General features: G+C 47.4%; 1 protein-coding gene and 1 long non-coding RNA gene across 3 annotated transcripts; one reads left to right on the top strand and one right to left on the bottom strand.

Annotated features, from left to right (window-relative positions):
* Positions 1–1,689: 1,689 nt before the first annotated feature.
* On the bottom strand, positions 1,690–7,868 carry LOC111854089 (uncharacterized). Of its 2 annotated transcripts, XR_002840599.2 has the most exons (7): positions 7,574–7,868; positions 6,829–6,938; positions 6,553–6,746; positions 3,895–3,966; positions 3,573–3,806; positions 3,369–3,475; positions 1,690–2,831 (listed from the first exon to the last, which is right to left on the bottom strand). It is a non-coding gene; the product is annotated as an uncharacterized lncRNA (long non-coding RNA). The 2 variants fall into 2 exon arrangements; XR_011984781.1 differs by having other exon boundaries at positions 3,895–6,746.
* LOC111854088 (ladderlectin-like) lies at positions 7,217–11,736 on the top strand. The gene is made up of 6 exons (XM_023831689.2): positions 7,217–7,468; positions 9,741–9,770; positions 9,914–9,983; positions 10,272–10,318; positions 10,957–11,051; positions 11,263–11,736. The coding sequence occupies exons 1-6, from the start codon at positions 7,417–7,419 to the stop codon at positions 11,374–11,376; spliced, it is 408 nt and encodes a 135-aa protein (XP_023687457.1). The 5' UTR covers positions 7,217–7,416; the 3' UTR covers positions 11,377–11,736.
* The last annotated feature ends 827 nt before the right edge of the window (positions 11,737–12,563 follow it).

Raw genomic sequence — 12,563 nt, 5'->3', positions numbered from 1 at the left:
CTGTGTCCCCGTCCCTTACGGGAAACGGACAGGCGGGGTCCTGGGGTCTGTCGGCCTCGCTGAGGTAAGGGAGACAAGAGGGAGGCCTGTGCTGGGCGGACAGAAGTCAAGGCCTCTAAAGAGGCAACAGGCAGGGCAGCCGGAGCCGCAAGCGTGGTCGCAGGCGGAGCAGCCAGAGCCGCGGGCGTGGCAGCCAGAGCCGCGGGCGGGGCAGCCAGAACCGCGGGCGTGGCCGCAGACGGGGCAGTCAGAGCCGCGGGCGTGGCCGCAGGCGGGGCAGCCAGAGCCGCGGTCTCAGGCGGGGCCGCGGGCAGAGCGGCGGCCTCAGGCGGGGCCGCGGGCATGGCCGTAGCAGCGGGCGCGGCCGGCTGGACAGGCGAGCAGGGCAGGGCCGGTTGGACAGGCGAGACGGGCAGGACAGGCGAGTGGTCAGCCAGGGGCGCTGCGGGCGTGCAGGGCTGGCCGGACAGGACAGGCGAGACGGGCAGGACCGGCGAGCAGGGCTGGCCGGACGAGACGGGCAGGTCAGGCGAGACGGGCTTGGGTGTGCGGCCAGCAGGAGGTGCCGCAGGCAGAGCAGGCACCTCGGCGGGCGTGGGTGCAGGCAGAGGCAGCGCCGGAACCTCAGACGCAGCCACAGGCACCACCAGCACGTGGCCAACAGGGGGCGCCGCAGCAGGCACCACCATCACACGGCCAGCAGGGGGCCTTGCAGCGGGCACCCTCAGGTCCCGGCCAGCAGGGGGCGCCGCCATCACGCGGCCAGCAGGGGGCGCCTCCGTGGGCACCTCGGGCAAGCAGCCAGCTGCAGGCGGTGCTGCAGGCAGAGCGGCGACGGCAGTCGCGGGCGTGGCTGCACTGCCGGCAGGCGAGCCGGGCTGGACCGGTGAGACGGGCAGGGCCGGCGAGCGGTCCGCAGGGGCCGCCGTAAGCAGCGCGGCAGCGTCAGCAGGGGGAGCTGCGGGTGTGGCTCCTGGATAGCAGGTCAGGCGAGCAGGGCAGGACGGGCAGGTCAGGCGAGCAGGGCAGGACGGGCGCCGCCGTCACGGGGCTAGCAAGGGGCACCTCGGCAGGCACCTTCGTTGTGCGGCCAGCAGGGGGCGCCTCGGCGTGCGCCGCCATCACGCGGCCAGCAGGGGCCACCTCGGCAGGCGCCTCGGGCGTGCGGCCAGTAGGGGGTGCCTCAGCAGGCGCCTCAGTCAGAGCGGTGACAGCAGCTGCGGCAGGGGTTGCTGCGGGCCAAGCGTTGGCAGCGGCAGGAACTGCAGGCAGGACAGGCGGGTCGGGCAGGACAGGCGATGCCGCGGGCAGTGTGGCGGCGGCAACAGCAGGCGGTGCCGCTGGCAGAGCGGCGGCAGCAGCAGCTGGTGCTGCAGGCGGTGCCGCAGGCAGAGCGGCGGCAGCTGCAGCAGGCGATGCAGCTGGAGCTGTAGGCAGGACAGGAACAGATGGGTCCACGGGCAAAGCGGCGGACGCTGCAGCAGGCGGTGCCGTGGGCAGAGCGGCGGCAGCTGCAGCAGGCAGGACAGGCGGGTCAAGCAGAGCTGCTGGCAGGATGGCAGCAGCAGGCGGTGCCGCGGGTAGAGCGGCGGCATCAGCAGCTGCGGGCAGATCGGCGGCGGCAGCAGGCAACGCAGCTGCGGGCTGATCGGCGGCGGCAGCAGGCAGCGCAGCCGCGGGCACGTCCGGAGCAGGCAGGTCCGCAATAGGCGCCAGGATCGGCGCCGGGCGTGCGGGCGCTGCCCCTTTAAGAGCCTTGGGGATCCGGGGAATTGCATCCCAGACGGCCCTGATCCCCTCACATTCCAGGTAGCCACCCTGGAATATAGAGGCTGCCGGTGACGGCAGCTGCGCAGCTGCAGTGATCCCCGCTGAGGTCTGCGTCGGGAGGGACTCCTCCCGATAATCAGCGAGGAGAGAGGCAAACCGGAGAGAGCAAGCCCCCAGGGAGACGGTCGGGGTGTCCTCCAGTCCTCTCCCCTTGCGCCTCTTCTTTTTCCTCCGGCTTTGGTTGGGTGGTTGCGACGGGGTTGCCAGAGAGAGGGTGAGCGGCTGGAGCCGCCTCTCCGTCACCCCGTCGACGAGCTGCCGGAGGTTTTCACGCACAGCCGCTATGGTGTGCGCGTTCCCGGACGGCGACATCTCACTCAAGAGGGTCCCGCTCCGGCTGGCTAAATCCCGCAGTTCGGGGGCCTCTTGGACCTCCGGCAGGTTCAGCCAGTATATGACCTCCTGGAGCAGATCGAGGCGTTGGTCCTCGATCCGCGGAGGCTTGTTGTCGAGATCCGTCATTCTGTTATGCTTCGTGCGTGCGGGCGAGCGGACGAGCGGGCAAACAGGCAAGCGAAGCCGGAAATGCAGGCAAACGGGTTTTACTGGGGAAGGGACAGATCCAACACAGCAAACAACACCAAGAAACATTAACGAACATTAATGACGGATCTGGGGAAGACTGACTCAGACACGGACTAAATACAGAAGACAAGCCGAAATAACAAGGAACAGCTGGGCACGATTGGGAAAACACACGTGGATAATGAGGGGGCGTGGCACACATCGGGATCGAACGGAGCGGATCGTGACAGATATGTCACCTAGCCCTAGTGTCAAGGCTTTTTTTTTTTTTTTTGATAGACAAATAGCCAGACAGACAAAAACTTACCGGCATTTCAACAGGCACTTCAGAAGGAAATCTAGCCTCTCTTCCGTACATTAACAAAAATGGTGAGAATTTTGTTGTGGTGTGCACTTTTGATCGCAGTGAAAAAAGTGTTGCATTGAGGTATAGGTCCCAGTCGTCCTGCTGCTGATTCACAAGCTTTTTTAGTGCTCTATGAAGAAGAATTTTTAAATATATGTGCATTAATAATACAGGAAATTGGAGCAACTCTATAGTAAATAAATTAATTCTCATAATTTAGGGACACACAAAGTTCTACTTTAACTGGAGATGGATGTATTTCAAGATGCAAACTATCCAAATTCAACACTTCTCTGATGTTAAACAATTATAACAAACAACAAAAATGTTTTAAAACAAAGCATGGTGTCACGCCCCGCTCCGTCCGCTCCTAGTGTGTGCCACGCCCCCTCATTATCCACGTGTGCTTCCCCGATCGTGCCCAGCTGTTTCCTGTTTCTTTTGCCTTGTCCTGTGTATATGAGTCCGCGTCTCCCCATGTATGCCAGATCCGTCATTGTATTGTCAGTAGATGTCCGTCACTCGTCCGAATAAACCCAGTTTACCTGAAGTCCTGGCTTGCTCTCCTGCTTCCCTGCTCGCCACCTCCGCTGAACGTGACACATGGCGCCAAATAATAATAAAAGTTACCAAAAAAACAAAGCAAAGAATATCATGGCATTTTTACCGTTTGATGTTGTCATTGGCCTTCTCATCAAGCCCATTTGTCTGGGGGTGGTAGGCAGCAGTTACACTCCTCTCAATGGACAGCTGTTTGCAGAGATTGCTGTTAATCTAAAAGAAAAATTAAGCACATTACAGTTATATTTTGTATAAAATCAAGCTGGTAAACTTCTCATAACCATTACAAAATGTATATAGCACAGCTTACTTGATTTACAAACTCCCGTCCTTGGTCTGATAGTATGCGCAGGGGACAACCATGTCTATAAATAAGCGGACAGAGGTTTTTCGCTACTTCCACTGCAGACTTTGTCTTTTGAGGGAAGGCCTCCAGCCACTTGGAAAAATAGTCGGTTGCCGTTAAAATATATTCAAAGCCAGAGGATGTTTTTGGAAGTGGACCTGTGAGGTCAATTCCAACAAGCTCCCAAACAGCAGATACCTGTCAGTAATATACAGTAATATTTGATTACCCAGAATAAATACTGCAGTGAATTAATAAAATACAGTGCATTACAACAGATGGTCACCTTTATGCAATCCAGCGTTTTAACTGCACTCAAAGGCGGCCCCACTCTTTGACACTGCTCACATTCAGACACCTTGAAAATAAGTGTCAAGTTGTATATAGAGATATGTACATTTATGCTTAATGACAGGCACATCAAGAGTATAAACACTGGATCAGCAAAACCACGGGATAGGTAACATGTTTCTGGGGACACGCCCCCTTCGTCAGACCTTGCTGAGCTCCCAAAGGAATGTTCATAAATAGCGTGAGGGTGGCTAAGACCCCTCCCCATCCTGTATTATACCAGCCAATAGTAAATGCCAGAGGCTAATTCACTAAAGCTGAATGGAACAATAAACCTATGGGAGCTGCCATGCTGTTTGTTTTCTAAGCTGTTAACCAAACTGGAACTGTCAATGATAGAAGGAAGATAACAAATAGAGGGAGAGAGCAAGTGCCGGGCAAGTCCCTAGCAAGTTTGCTGGCGTGACAGTTTCCCTTTAAAAGCCTTCAAACTCCTGTTCGTCATCTGATATTAAAAGTTCATCAATGACATCTTGTGATACAGTTGCAAGGCAGTCATCATATGGATCTAATTCCGTGTCAGATGATGTGGCCTCAGCTTCAGCTTCCTCTTCATCTTGCCACAAGTACAGTACTCGTCCTCCATACCATCTAATGAATTTGATATGCCACACTTCTTGAAAGACTTGATTACTGTTTGTGCATCAATATCATTCCAGGCTTTTATGACAAATTGGCACAAAACATCCAACTGTGGAGCTCGCATGTTTCCTCCTTTTGTGTATGACTTTTCGCCGCTAACCATCCATTCATTCCACTGTTCTCGAATGCGATCTTTAAACGGCTTGTTTAGGCACACATCCAGGGGCTGTACCAATGATGTCAATCCTGCAGGAATAACTGCTGCATCTGTTTTTATTCTCGCAAGCCTTTCCTTGGTGGTGGGAGTTAAATGAGCCCTGAACATATCCCACACAAGTAGACTACGTTTTTGAAGTAGACCACCTGGTCGTCTGCTCCATACATTATCCAGCCATAGTTTCACACCCTCCTCATCCATCCAGCCTTTTTCATGCACGTGCACAAAACAACCAGCAGGGAACTTGAGTTTTGGCATTATTTTCCTTTTAAAAATAATCATAGGTTTCAGTTTGTTGCCATCAGCTGTGCATGCTAGTACCACTGTAAAACTTGACTTCTCATGTCCTGTTGTTTTTATCAAAATAGTTTTTTCACCTTTTTGATGGACAGTTTTATTTCCAATCATATCAAAATTCATTGGAGTTTCATCCATATTTCCAATATTACTTAACGCATAGCCATGTTTAGTGCGCTGTTGTATTACGTATCGATGGAAACTATCCACTTTGTTATCCAGATCTGCAGGTAATTTTTGGGCAATTTTTGTCTTTTGCCTTAGTACCAGATCATGCCTTGCCATGAATCTACTACACCAGGATATAGTGGCCTTAAAATTGTTGCTGTGATCTGGGTTAGATTTGGCCCACTGAAGTGCAAACAAGCGTATTGTATTTCGTGTCACCACATAACCGTTTTGGCGATGCTGAGCCACCATGTCTGCTACATGTTTTTCGAGTTCTGGCCAGTGTGGGGTGCCTCTTCTTAATGCACACTTACCCCTTGGCATACTCTTTAATGCTTTTTCATTTGATTTCCAGTCCCGAACCATCTTTTCTGTTACTCCATATTGTCTTGCAGCAGCACAATTATTATGTTCCATGGCAAAGTTTACAACTTTAAGTTTAAAACTTGCATCATATTTCTTTCTTTTTGCTGGGGCCATGATAGGGTTGATAGGGTTTTGACTGCTGGACATTTTCTATGCTGTACTGTACTGTACAATGGTGCAGTACTGTGGTTGGCTGTTGGCTGTATACAAAGCCTGATTGGATTGGTCCCTGCTCCCTGTCTGCCCTCCCTGTCTCCCTGTCTCCATGTCACTAGCAGCAGTCTGGTCCACCCTTGAATCCAATTATGGATAGTACCAGTATTATAGTACCGTACCATATATTAATACCAAGTGACATACTGTATATTATGACCTGATAAGAGATTTGGATAGGGAGCATTTATCAAGGTATGCATAAGAAGGGGGGTGAGGAGAGAGTTGCAAAATGTATAAAAGTGTACCCCTGTGTGCTATTATTGTTACCGGTATTATATCGGTATTACATGAGTGCCATTAGTATTAGTATTAGTGCCATTACAGTACCTGTCATTGTCACCATTGTACGGCCGTAGCACGACCGCAGCGCCTCCGGCCCGCCCCTGCATCTCCTTGTGACCGGCACTAGTGCGCAAGTGCACATGTGCGAGCTCTGAGTAGACAAGGGGCGGGCCGGAGCGCCGCTGCTTCCCGCCGAACAGAACGGGCCGGTCACGCCGAAAAGGCTGGCACCCCTGTCTCGCTGCTGATGCTCGCCGCAGCCACGCTGATGACCCACCGCGGCCGCGCTGGATACCGCGCGATACTGGATGGTATGTAGAATGAGGTGGGTGGGCATCGGGAGGCCACTATGGGCAGCTATGTCTATCCCAACTGAAGTGCACCCGGCGTATAAGACGACCCCCCCACTTGGAGGCATGTTTTTCAGGGGGAAAAAGTCGTCTTATACGCCGGCAAATACGGTACCCATTTCTCAATGTCTGTTGTCATGCCATACCAATAGAACCTTGAACACATGGCAGTTTGAGTTTTCATAATACCAGTGTGTCCTCCAATTGGTGAGGCATGAAATTCCTTAAAATGCACGGCCTCCTCCTTTGTCTTGATTACTCTTCGTCGACTTGCACCCTTGCGACTTGCATCGAAGAATAGTTTTCCATCTTTATAAAATTAATTAAAATATTATTATACTAATAGCATTGTGATCATCATAGCAATTAATTTTGAATGTTAAATACTTACCATGAATACTGAATTTAGAAGAGTATTTTCTAAGGCTCTGGTGGGTATGACGCCTTAGAAAGGTAATCGAAAATCTCCTCCCACTTTTTCTCCATGGTTGTGGATATGCACTACAAATAAACAATTTTAGTGATGAAAAGTAATTTTAAAGTTAAACATTAATTGACAAATGAACTAACTGGATACTATTGAGGGCTTGTAAAGGATCTTACTCCACTTACAAGAATAACTACAGAAAACTGCAGAATAACTACGCTTTCATAAAGTACAGCTGCCTTTTTTAAACGAACTACACTCCAACTTAAGTTATACAACAGATGCACTAACAATATGCAATTACCATTACGGAGCCCGCCTGGGTCCAGGTGAGAAATAAAATTAATCCGTGCTCACGGTTTACAAATCGTTCCCACGGTTTAGCAATCCGTGCCCTACTTGTTGTGCTAACTGATTTTCCTTTGTACTAGTTTTTACAGTACTGGGATTAGTGCTACAATTTAAAGTAAGCGTAAAGCTCTGGAATGTTAACACTGTGACTTTGACGGAGATTACATACACATGACATGTGCATGTACAGTCGTGCAGTAAATGGAAGTTTCCAGAGACAGTTTGTCTAACATGAAAACCTGGGAAGCTAACGGTAACTGTGTGGGTAAGGGTTTCTAAAACTTGCGCACGGATTGCTAAATCGTGCACAGGAATGTATTTATAAACCGTGTGAACGGATTATGAATTCATTTCTCACCTGGACCCAGGCGAGCTCCGTAATTGCTCACCTTCGATCAGTGGTATGCTAAATTTATGCAATCACGCAGAATAAAGCCTATTTCTGTTGTACGCATACGCATTTGAGTTGAACGCATGCGCATTAACCCAGGGTATGCCATTCTGGTAGGTATGTTGTTCTGCCAGAACACCTGGCGTGACAGTTTTATATACTTTTGAAAATAAATGGTTCCATTTTACTTCTTTAGTTCTTGCATCAGACAGGTTAAGAAATTTCAGCTGATTGTGTAATCACTTACTCTGTTTAAATCAATTTTTCAATCACAAATCATGGAGTAGCCTAAAACAGTGTCTACACAGCACTGTAAAATAAAATGGATTAGCAGAGCTGTAAGTCTGCATCGCGCAGGGGTTAGCTAGTTAGTGAATTTTCAAAACTCAATACGACACAGCATGTCGGGAGTGCTAATATCAGACCTAACATAAATTACCAATAACCTTGGCATATTGAAGGAGGGCGGCACATTTTCTGTCAACGGGATCAGAAGTGCCAGTGTGGCTTTAAAGTGAGGTACACACTTCGCGATTGGTTGTGGTGTTTACGCATGCTGTCAGTGTTTACATCTTGTTTTGTTGTCCTATGCACCGTATCGTATGATTGAGGTGGTGTTGTCGTCATACAATCTGCATAACCATCATAGCCAAGATTATCAGCTCCGTATCGCAGTGTGATTGGTAATGATTTTATAAGATTGCTGAAATCACACAGTGTGTACCGAGCATTACACTTTAGAAGCATGGTGAGGCACGCCGAAGGTAGGCATGTCTTCCCTGCCTTGTTTAATATGACTGTTTGCAGTTACTGTAAGCTGCACTTACCTCTAGATGTTTCCTTAGGTTGGACATGGACTGTTTAGTTGTCGACAACATCTTAACAGCCGGTGAACACGTACTGCATTGCAAAGTTAAATTTGTGCCTTTTCACGTAACATATAGGAAATGTTTTTTATACTTCCAGTAATGGAATGCATTCCTTTCCTTGTCTGCCATTGCCTGCAACAGAAACTCAGACCGCTCAGGCAAGTTAATTAGCAGAATTGGCCGCAAATGTAGACGCGACAGGATAACCAATCAGAAGCATCGAATAGTTTCAAACTTTCGGCTGTGGAGGGAAATAGGTACAAAATAGATCAGTATGTAGAGGTAAAGAGAAAGGGGGATGCAGAGGGAAATAAGGAGAAAGGTGATGATCCACTGCCCGACTGGTTAGGGGAGGTACCAGATTGCTTGTGGGCAAAAGGGAAAAATGATTTTGGCAGAGTTTTGTCAGCTGAGCCTTTGTTGGTCCACCCCAAGTCTGACTTTCGACCTCATAAGGCCCAATATCCCTTATCTAGAGAAGCAGAGGAGGGACTGAGAGAAGTACATGCAGATCTGGTGAAAAGGGGGGGGCTACTAAGGAAATAAGCTATTGTCCAGTCAATTCTCCTATCTTACCTGTGAAAAAGGCAAATGGTACTTGGAGGTTTGTACAAGATCTGAGGGGTGTCAATGCAGCCATATACCCCAGAGCTCCTAAAAAAAATTTGGAGGGGTTCACTACGTCTGGGGGCAGCACTGGTACAGTATGTGGATGATTTGCTGCTTTGCTGTCACACTCGTGAGTCCTGTAAACAGGACACCATAGCTATGTGCTACTTCCTGGTGAAAAATGGGCACAAAGCCTCCAAAGAGAAGCTGCAGCTGGTGTCACAAAGGGTAAAATACCTTGGACATGTGTTGACAAGCGAGGGAAGGTCATTAGGATCAGACCGAGTGGCATACATACAGGAGATGCCCAAATCAGAGACTAAACGGCAATTGCTTTCAGTACTAGGCATGATTGGCTATTGCAGGCCTTGGATTCAGGAGTATGCGCAGAGGTAACGGCCCTTGGTTGAGTTGACAATTGGGTTAGGGCTGACAGACAGACTGACGCAGACAGTTTAATTTAAAACAGGTGTTAATGTCAGCCCCAGCTTTAGGGGTTCCTGACTATAGAAAGCCATTTTAATCCGCCTTAGTGAAGAAGCCACCCACTTCCTCTGAATATAAAAGTTTTGGTTTCAGGTGTAACACTGGGCACAAGTCAACTACTGCACCACTTACTGTACCTGGAAATCACGTAATACTTTTATTTCATTCAGGTAAGGAAAAAAGACACAGGCTCTTTACAGGTAAGATCTATTCAACTTTACATCACTATAGAACGTATCAGAACCATCCTCTGCTTTAGCATCGTATATGATGAAAAAAGAATGATAATATCCCACATGAGAATGACTGATTTTATGATTCTTATGTGTTCTTTCCTTATTAGGGACACCAAGCATGGCTCACACCATAACAGCGGCTCTGTTGCTTTGCCTTCTTCCCTTGTTCGGATATGGGTAAGTGTTTGGTAGCAAGATGTCACCTCCATTGGATCCAAAGCTGCCCAACAGAAACAAGTTGTAAAAAGTTAAATAGGTGGTGCAATAAGTTTGTGGCTTAGAGGGTTGGACACTGTGCCCGTGATGTGACTAGTTGTATTGTAATTATCCACAGCAGGCAAAGTGATGATCCTCCTTAAAATGTCTTTGTTTAGGCCTCAGTCTCTCTTGACTGAAATCTTGAATTTCAATATTATAACAAATCCAGTTTTCTGAATAGATTCTCTTTTCGTTTGTTTGTTTTAGTGTGGAAGGGCAGCTGAGGCAGCAGAGAGAATTAAAGCTGGATACAGGTCTGAAAATGTTACATCTAAACACTGAACATGTTGGTCTCTTTCAAAACCTGAGGTTGTCAGGTTAAAAATGCTGATTGGTCTTGACTAATGAAATATTCAAACTCAAAAATGACCACTTGAAAACGAACAACACATGCAGCTGATACAGTGAGATCAGAAAAATACTGGTAGTTTGGTTGTTCTTGTTTATCACACCATGGCACTGTTGTGCAGTGAAAACCAGGAGGTACATAAAGCTAAATTAAGATAATTTTTTCTGTATATATTTACATTTCTTTGCCTCTGCAGCTTTACATTTTAAATGTGTAACGTACAACTTGGAGTGCATTAACAACACATTTGGCTTATATGTTTGTACCTAAAGATTGGCTTAGCAATGCTCAATTTCTAGTTATTGACTAACTTACAGGATTAACAACGCTAGTGACTTGGGACTTATCTAAGCAAAATGCTTAATCATTAGCAAAAGAAAATTCTACTAATAGATGTGGTTTTGGTTCCTTACAAATTTTCTTTGTAAAAATAGGGTATACTCAGCTAAATCAGAAAATGAATTAATCTTGATTTACAGTCTTTGGCACATTTGTGTTCCACATTAATAGGTGTTTTTGTGTGTTTTTGCTCCTCACTGACAGGCTTTTGCCAGGGCCCCTGTCCAGCTGACTGGGTCAGTTTCAAAAACCGCTGTTTCCAGTACATTGCCGATGGGAAGACTTGGATTGACTCTGAGGTAACGTTACAAAAGGCCAATGAATAATGAACACCTGAATATCTTCAAGTACTTAAAACTATCCTTCCAAATGACAAGAAACCTAAATATATTTGAACTTCCCAGACAAGAGGCATGTAAGAAAATGTAACATTTCCAGTTAGCCCAAAATGGTTTTCTTACAAAAATGGACTTTGACAGACAGTTACTTTGGGAAACCATTCCTTTTCAGTTACACTGCCTGTCCAGTGGGGGAAACCTGGCCTCTATGCACAGCGAAGAGGAATTCCAGTTTATCAAGGCCCTGATCAAAAGCAGAGATTCTGCAGAAAATCCCTGTCACTAGCCTCGCAATAACTGCCACCTGCAGTAGCCTACTACAGGTACTACAGCTACTACAGGTACTACAGGTACTGTAGGTGCCAGTTGTCGCGAGGTTAGTGTGTGAGGTCAGATGATGAGTTGATGAGTGACGACGCGGGAAAAAAAAGAAGAAAAATCAGACAGATGATGGACGCCAGGACAGAGAAGGAAGGCACTCCTTCCAAAACAGTCTTAAAGAATGCAAAGTCTGCAACAAATGAGTACAATAAGTCACTAAAAGAGTAAAGAAAAGTTATGTGAAATGAAAAGAAAAACTGTACAAAAAAGCAATATGAAATGAATGAGTGTGTGAATGTGAAAAGAATGTGGAATGAAAATGAAATGTAAAGTCAAGCAATGTTAAATGAACAGAAAATATGCAAATAAGCCTTTAAATAAATGCTCTTCAAATATACCCTTTTGCGTTTTCATTTAGGCTATGAATGTTCACAGCATGTCAATATCAACAAAGGTAGGCCTATCATTGGCTTTATGCACAGCTGCACTACTTCCTGAACTTCAGGCAGCTCCTTTGTTTCCTGTCTGCCATTATTGGACAAACTGATCACCTGGATTAATCAGTTTGTCCAGTAATGGCAGACAGGAAACAAAGGAGCTGCCTGAAGTTCAGGAAGTAGTGCAGCTGTGCATAAAGCCAATTGTAGTTTATAAGTGGTTGACAAGTGGTGATTAGCTTTCTTGTCACCTGTCTTAAAATGTAAGAGATACTGGAGCTTGGTTGGGGTGGTGGGGTGGCTCGCGGCGGGCGCCGGAAAATTTCCCTTATTTTCAAATCCAAAACTTGACAGGTATGTAAATCTGGTTTTCATTGTTTATAAAAACTTCATGTTGTTAGCATGCATGTTCTGGTAATACTTCTAGATAAAATAAATATTCTCTTACAGGTAAATTGGCAGAATTCTTATGTTAGCTCTTTAAACATAGTGTTGCCTCCCCTTAGTAACACAGGAAGCATTCAGAACAATTCAGGAGCCCAGATGTGACTCTTTTGGTTTTGTTATACCTACAGGGGAAAAAGACTGGAACGACATGCCCTGTGACTTCTCCTCTGCCTTTGTATGCGCTCGGCACTCTGGCGTGTGACACGTGGCATGAAGCCGTGGTCAAAATCAGCAGCATTTTGATGTGACTCCCTTTCCTCTTCTGCGT

This window comes from Paramormyrops kingsleyae, chromosome 22 (genome assembly GCF_048594095.1).
Source record: "Paramormyrops kingsleyae isolate MSU_618 chromosome 22, PKINGS_0.4, whole genome shotgun sequence".
Taxonomy (NCBI): Eukaryota; Metazoa; Chordata; class Actinopteri; order Osteoglossiformes; family Mormyridae; genus Paramormyrops; species Paramormyrops kingsleyae.
This window is presented reverse-complemented; position numbering and strand designations above follow the sequence as displayed.

Bases quoted from the DNA above. Each gene is read 5' to 3' on its own strand.
- LOC111854088 (XM_023831689.2), top strand. From the start codon at position 7,417: ATGGAAGTTTCCAGAGACAGTTTGTCTAACATGAAAACCTGGGAAGCT. The intron at 7,469-9,740 runs GTAACTGTGTGG...TATTTCATTCAG, and splicing joins GAAAACCTGGGAAGCTAACG to GTAAGGAAAAAAGACACAGG. The intron at 10,319-10,956 runs GTCTGAAAATGT...CCTCACTGACAG, and splicing joins AGAATTAAAGCTGGATACAG to GCTTTTGCCAGGGCCCCTGT.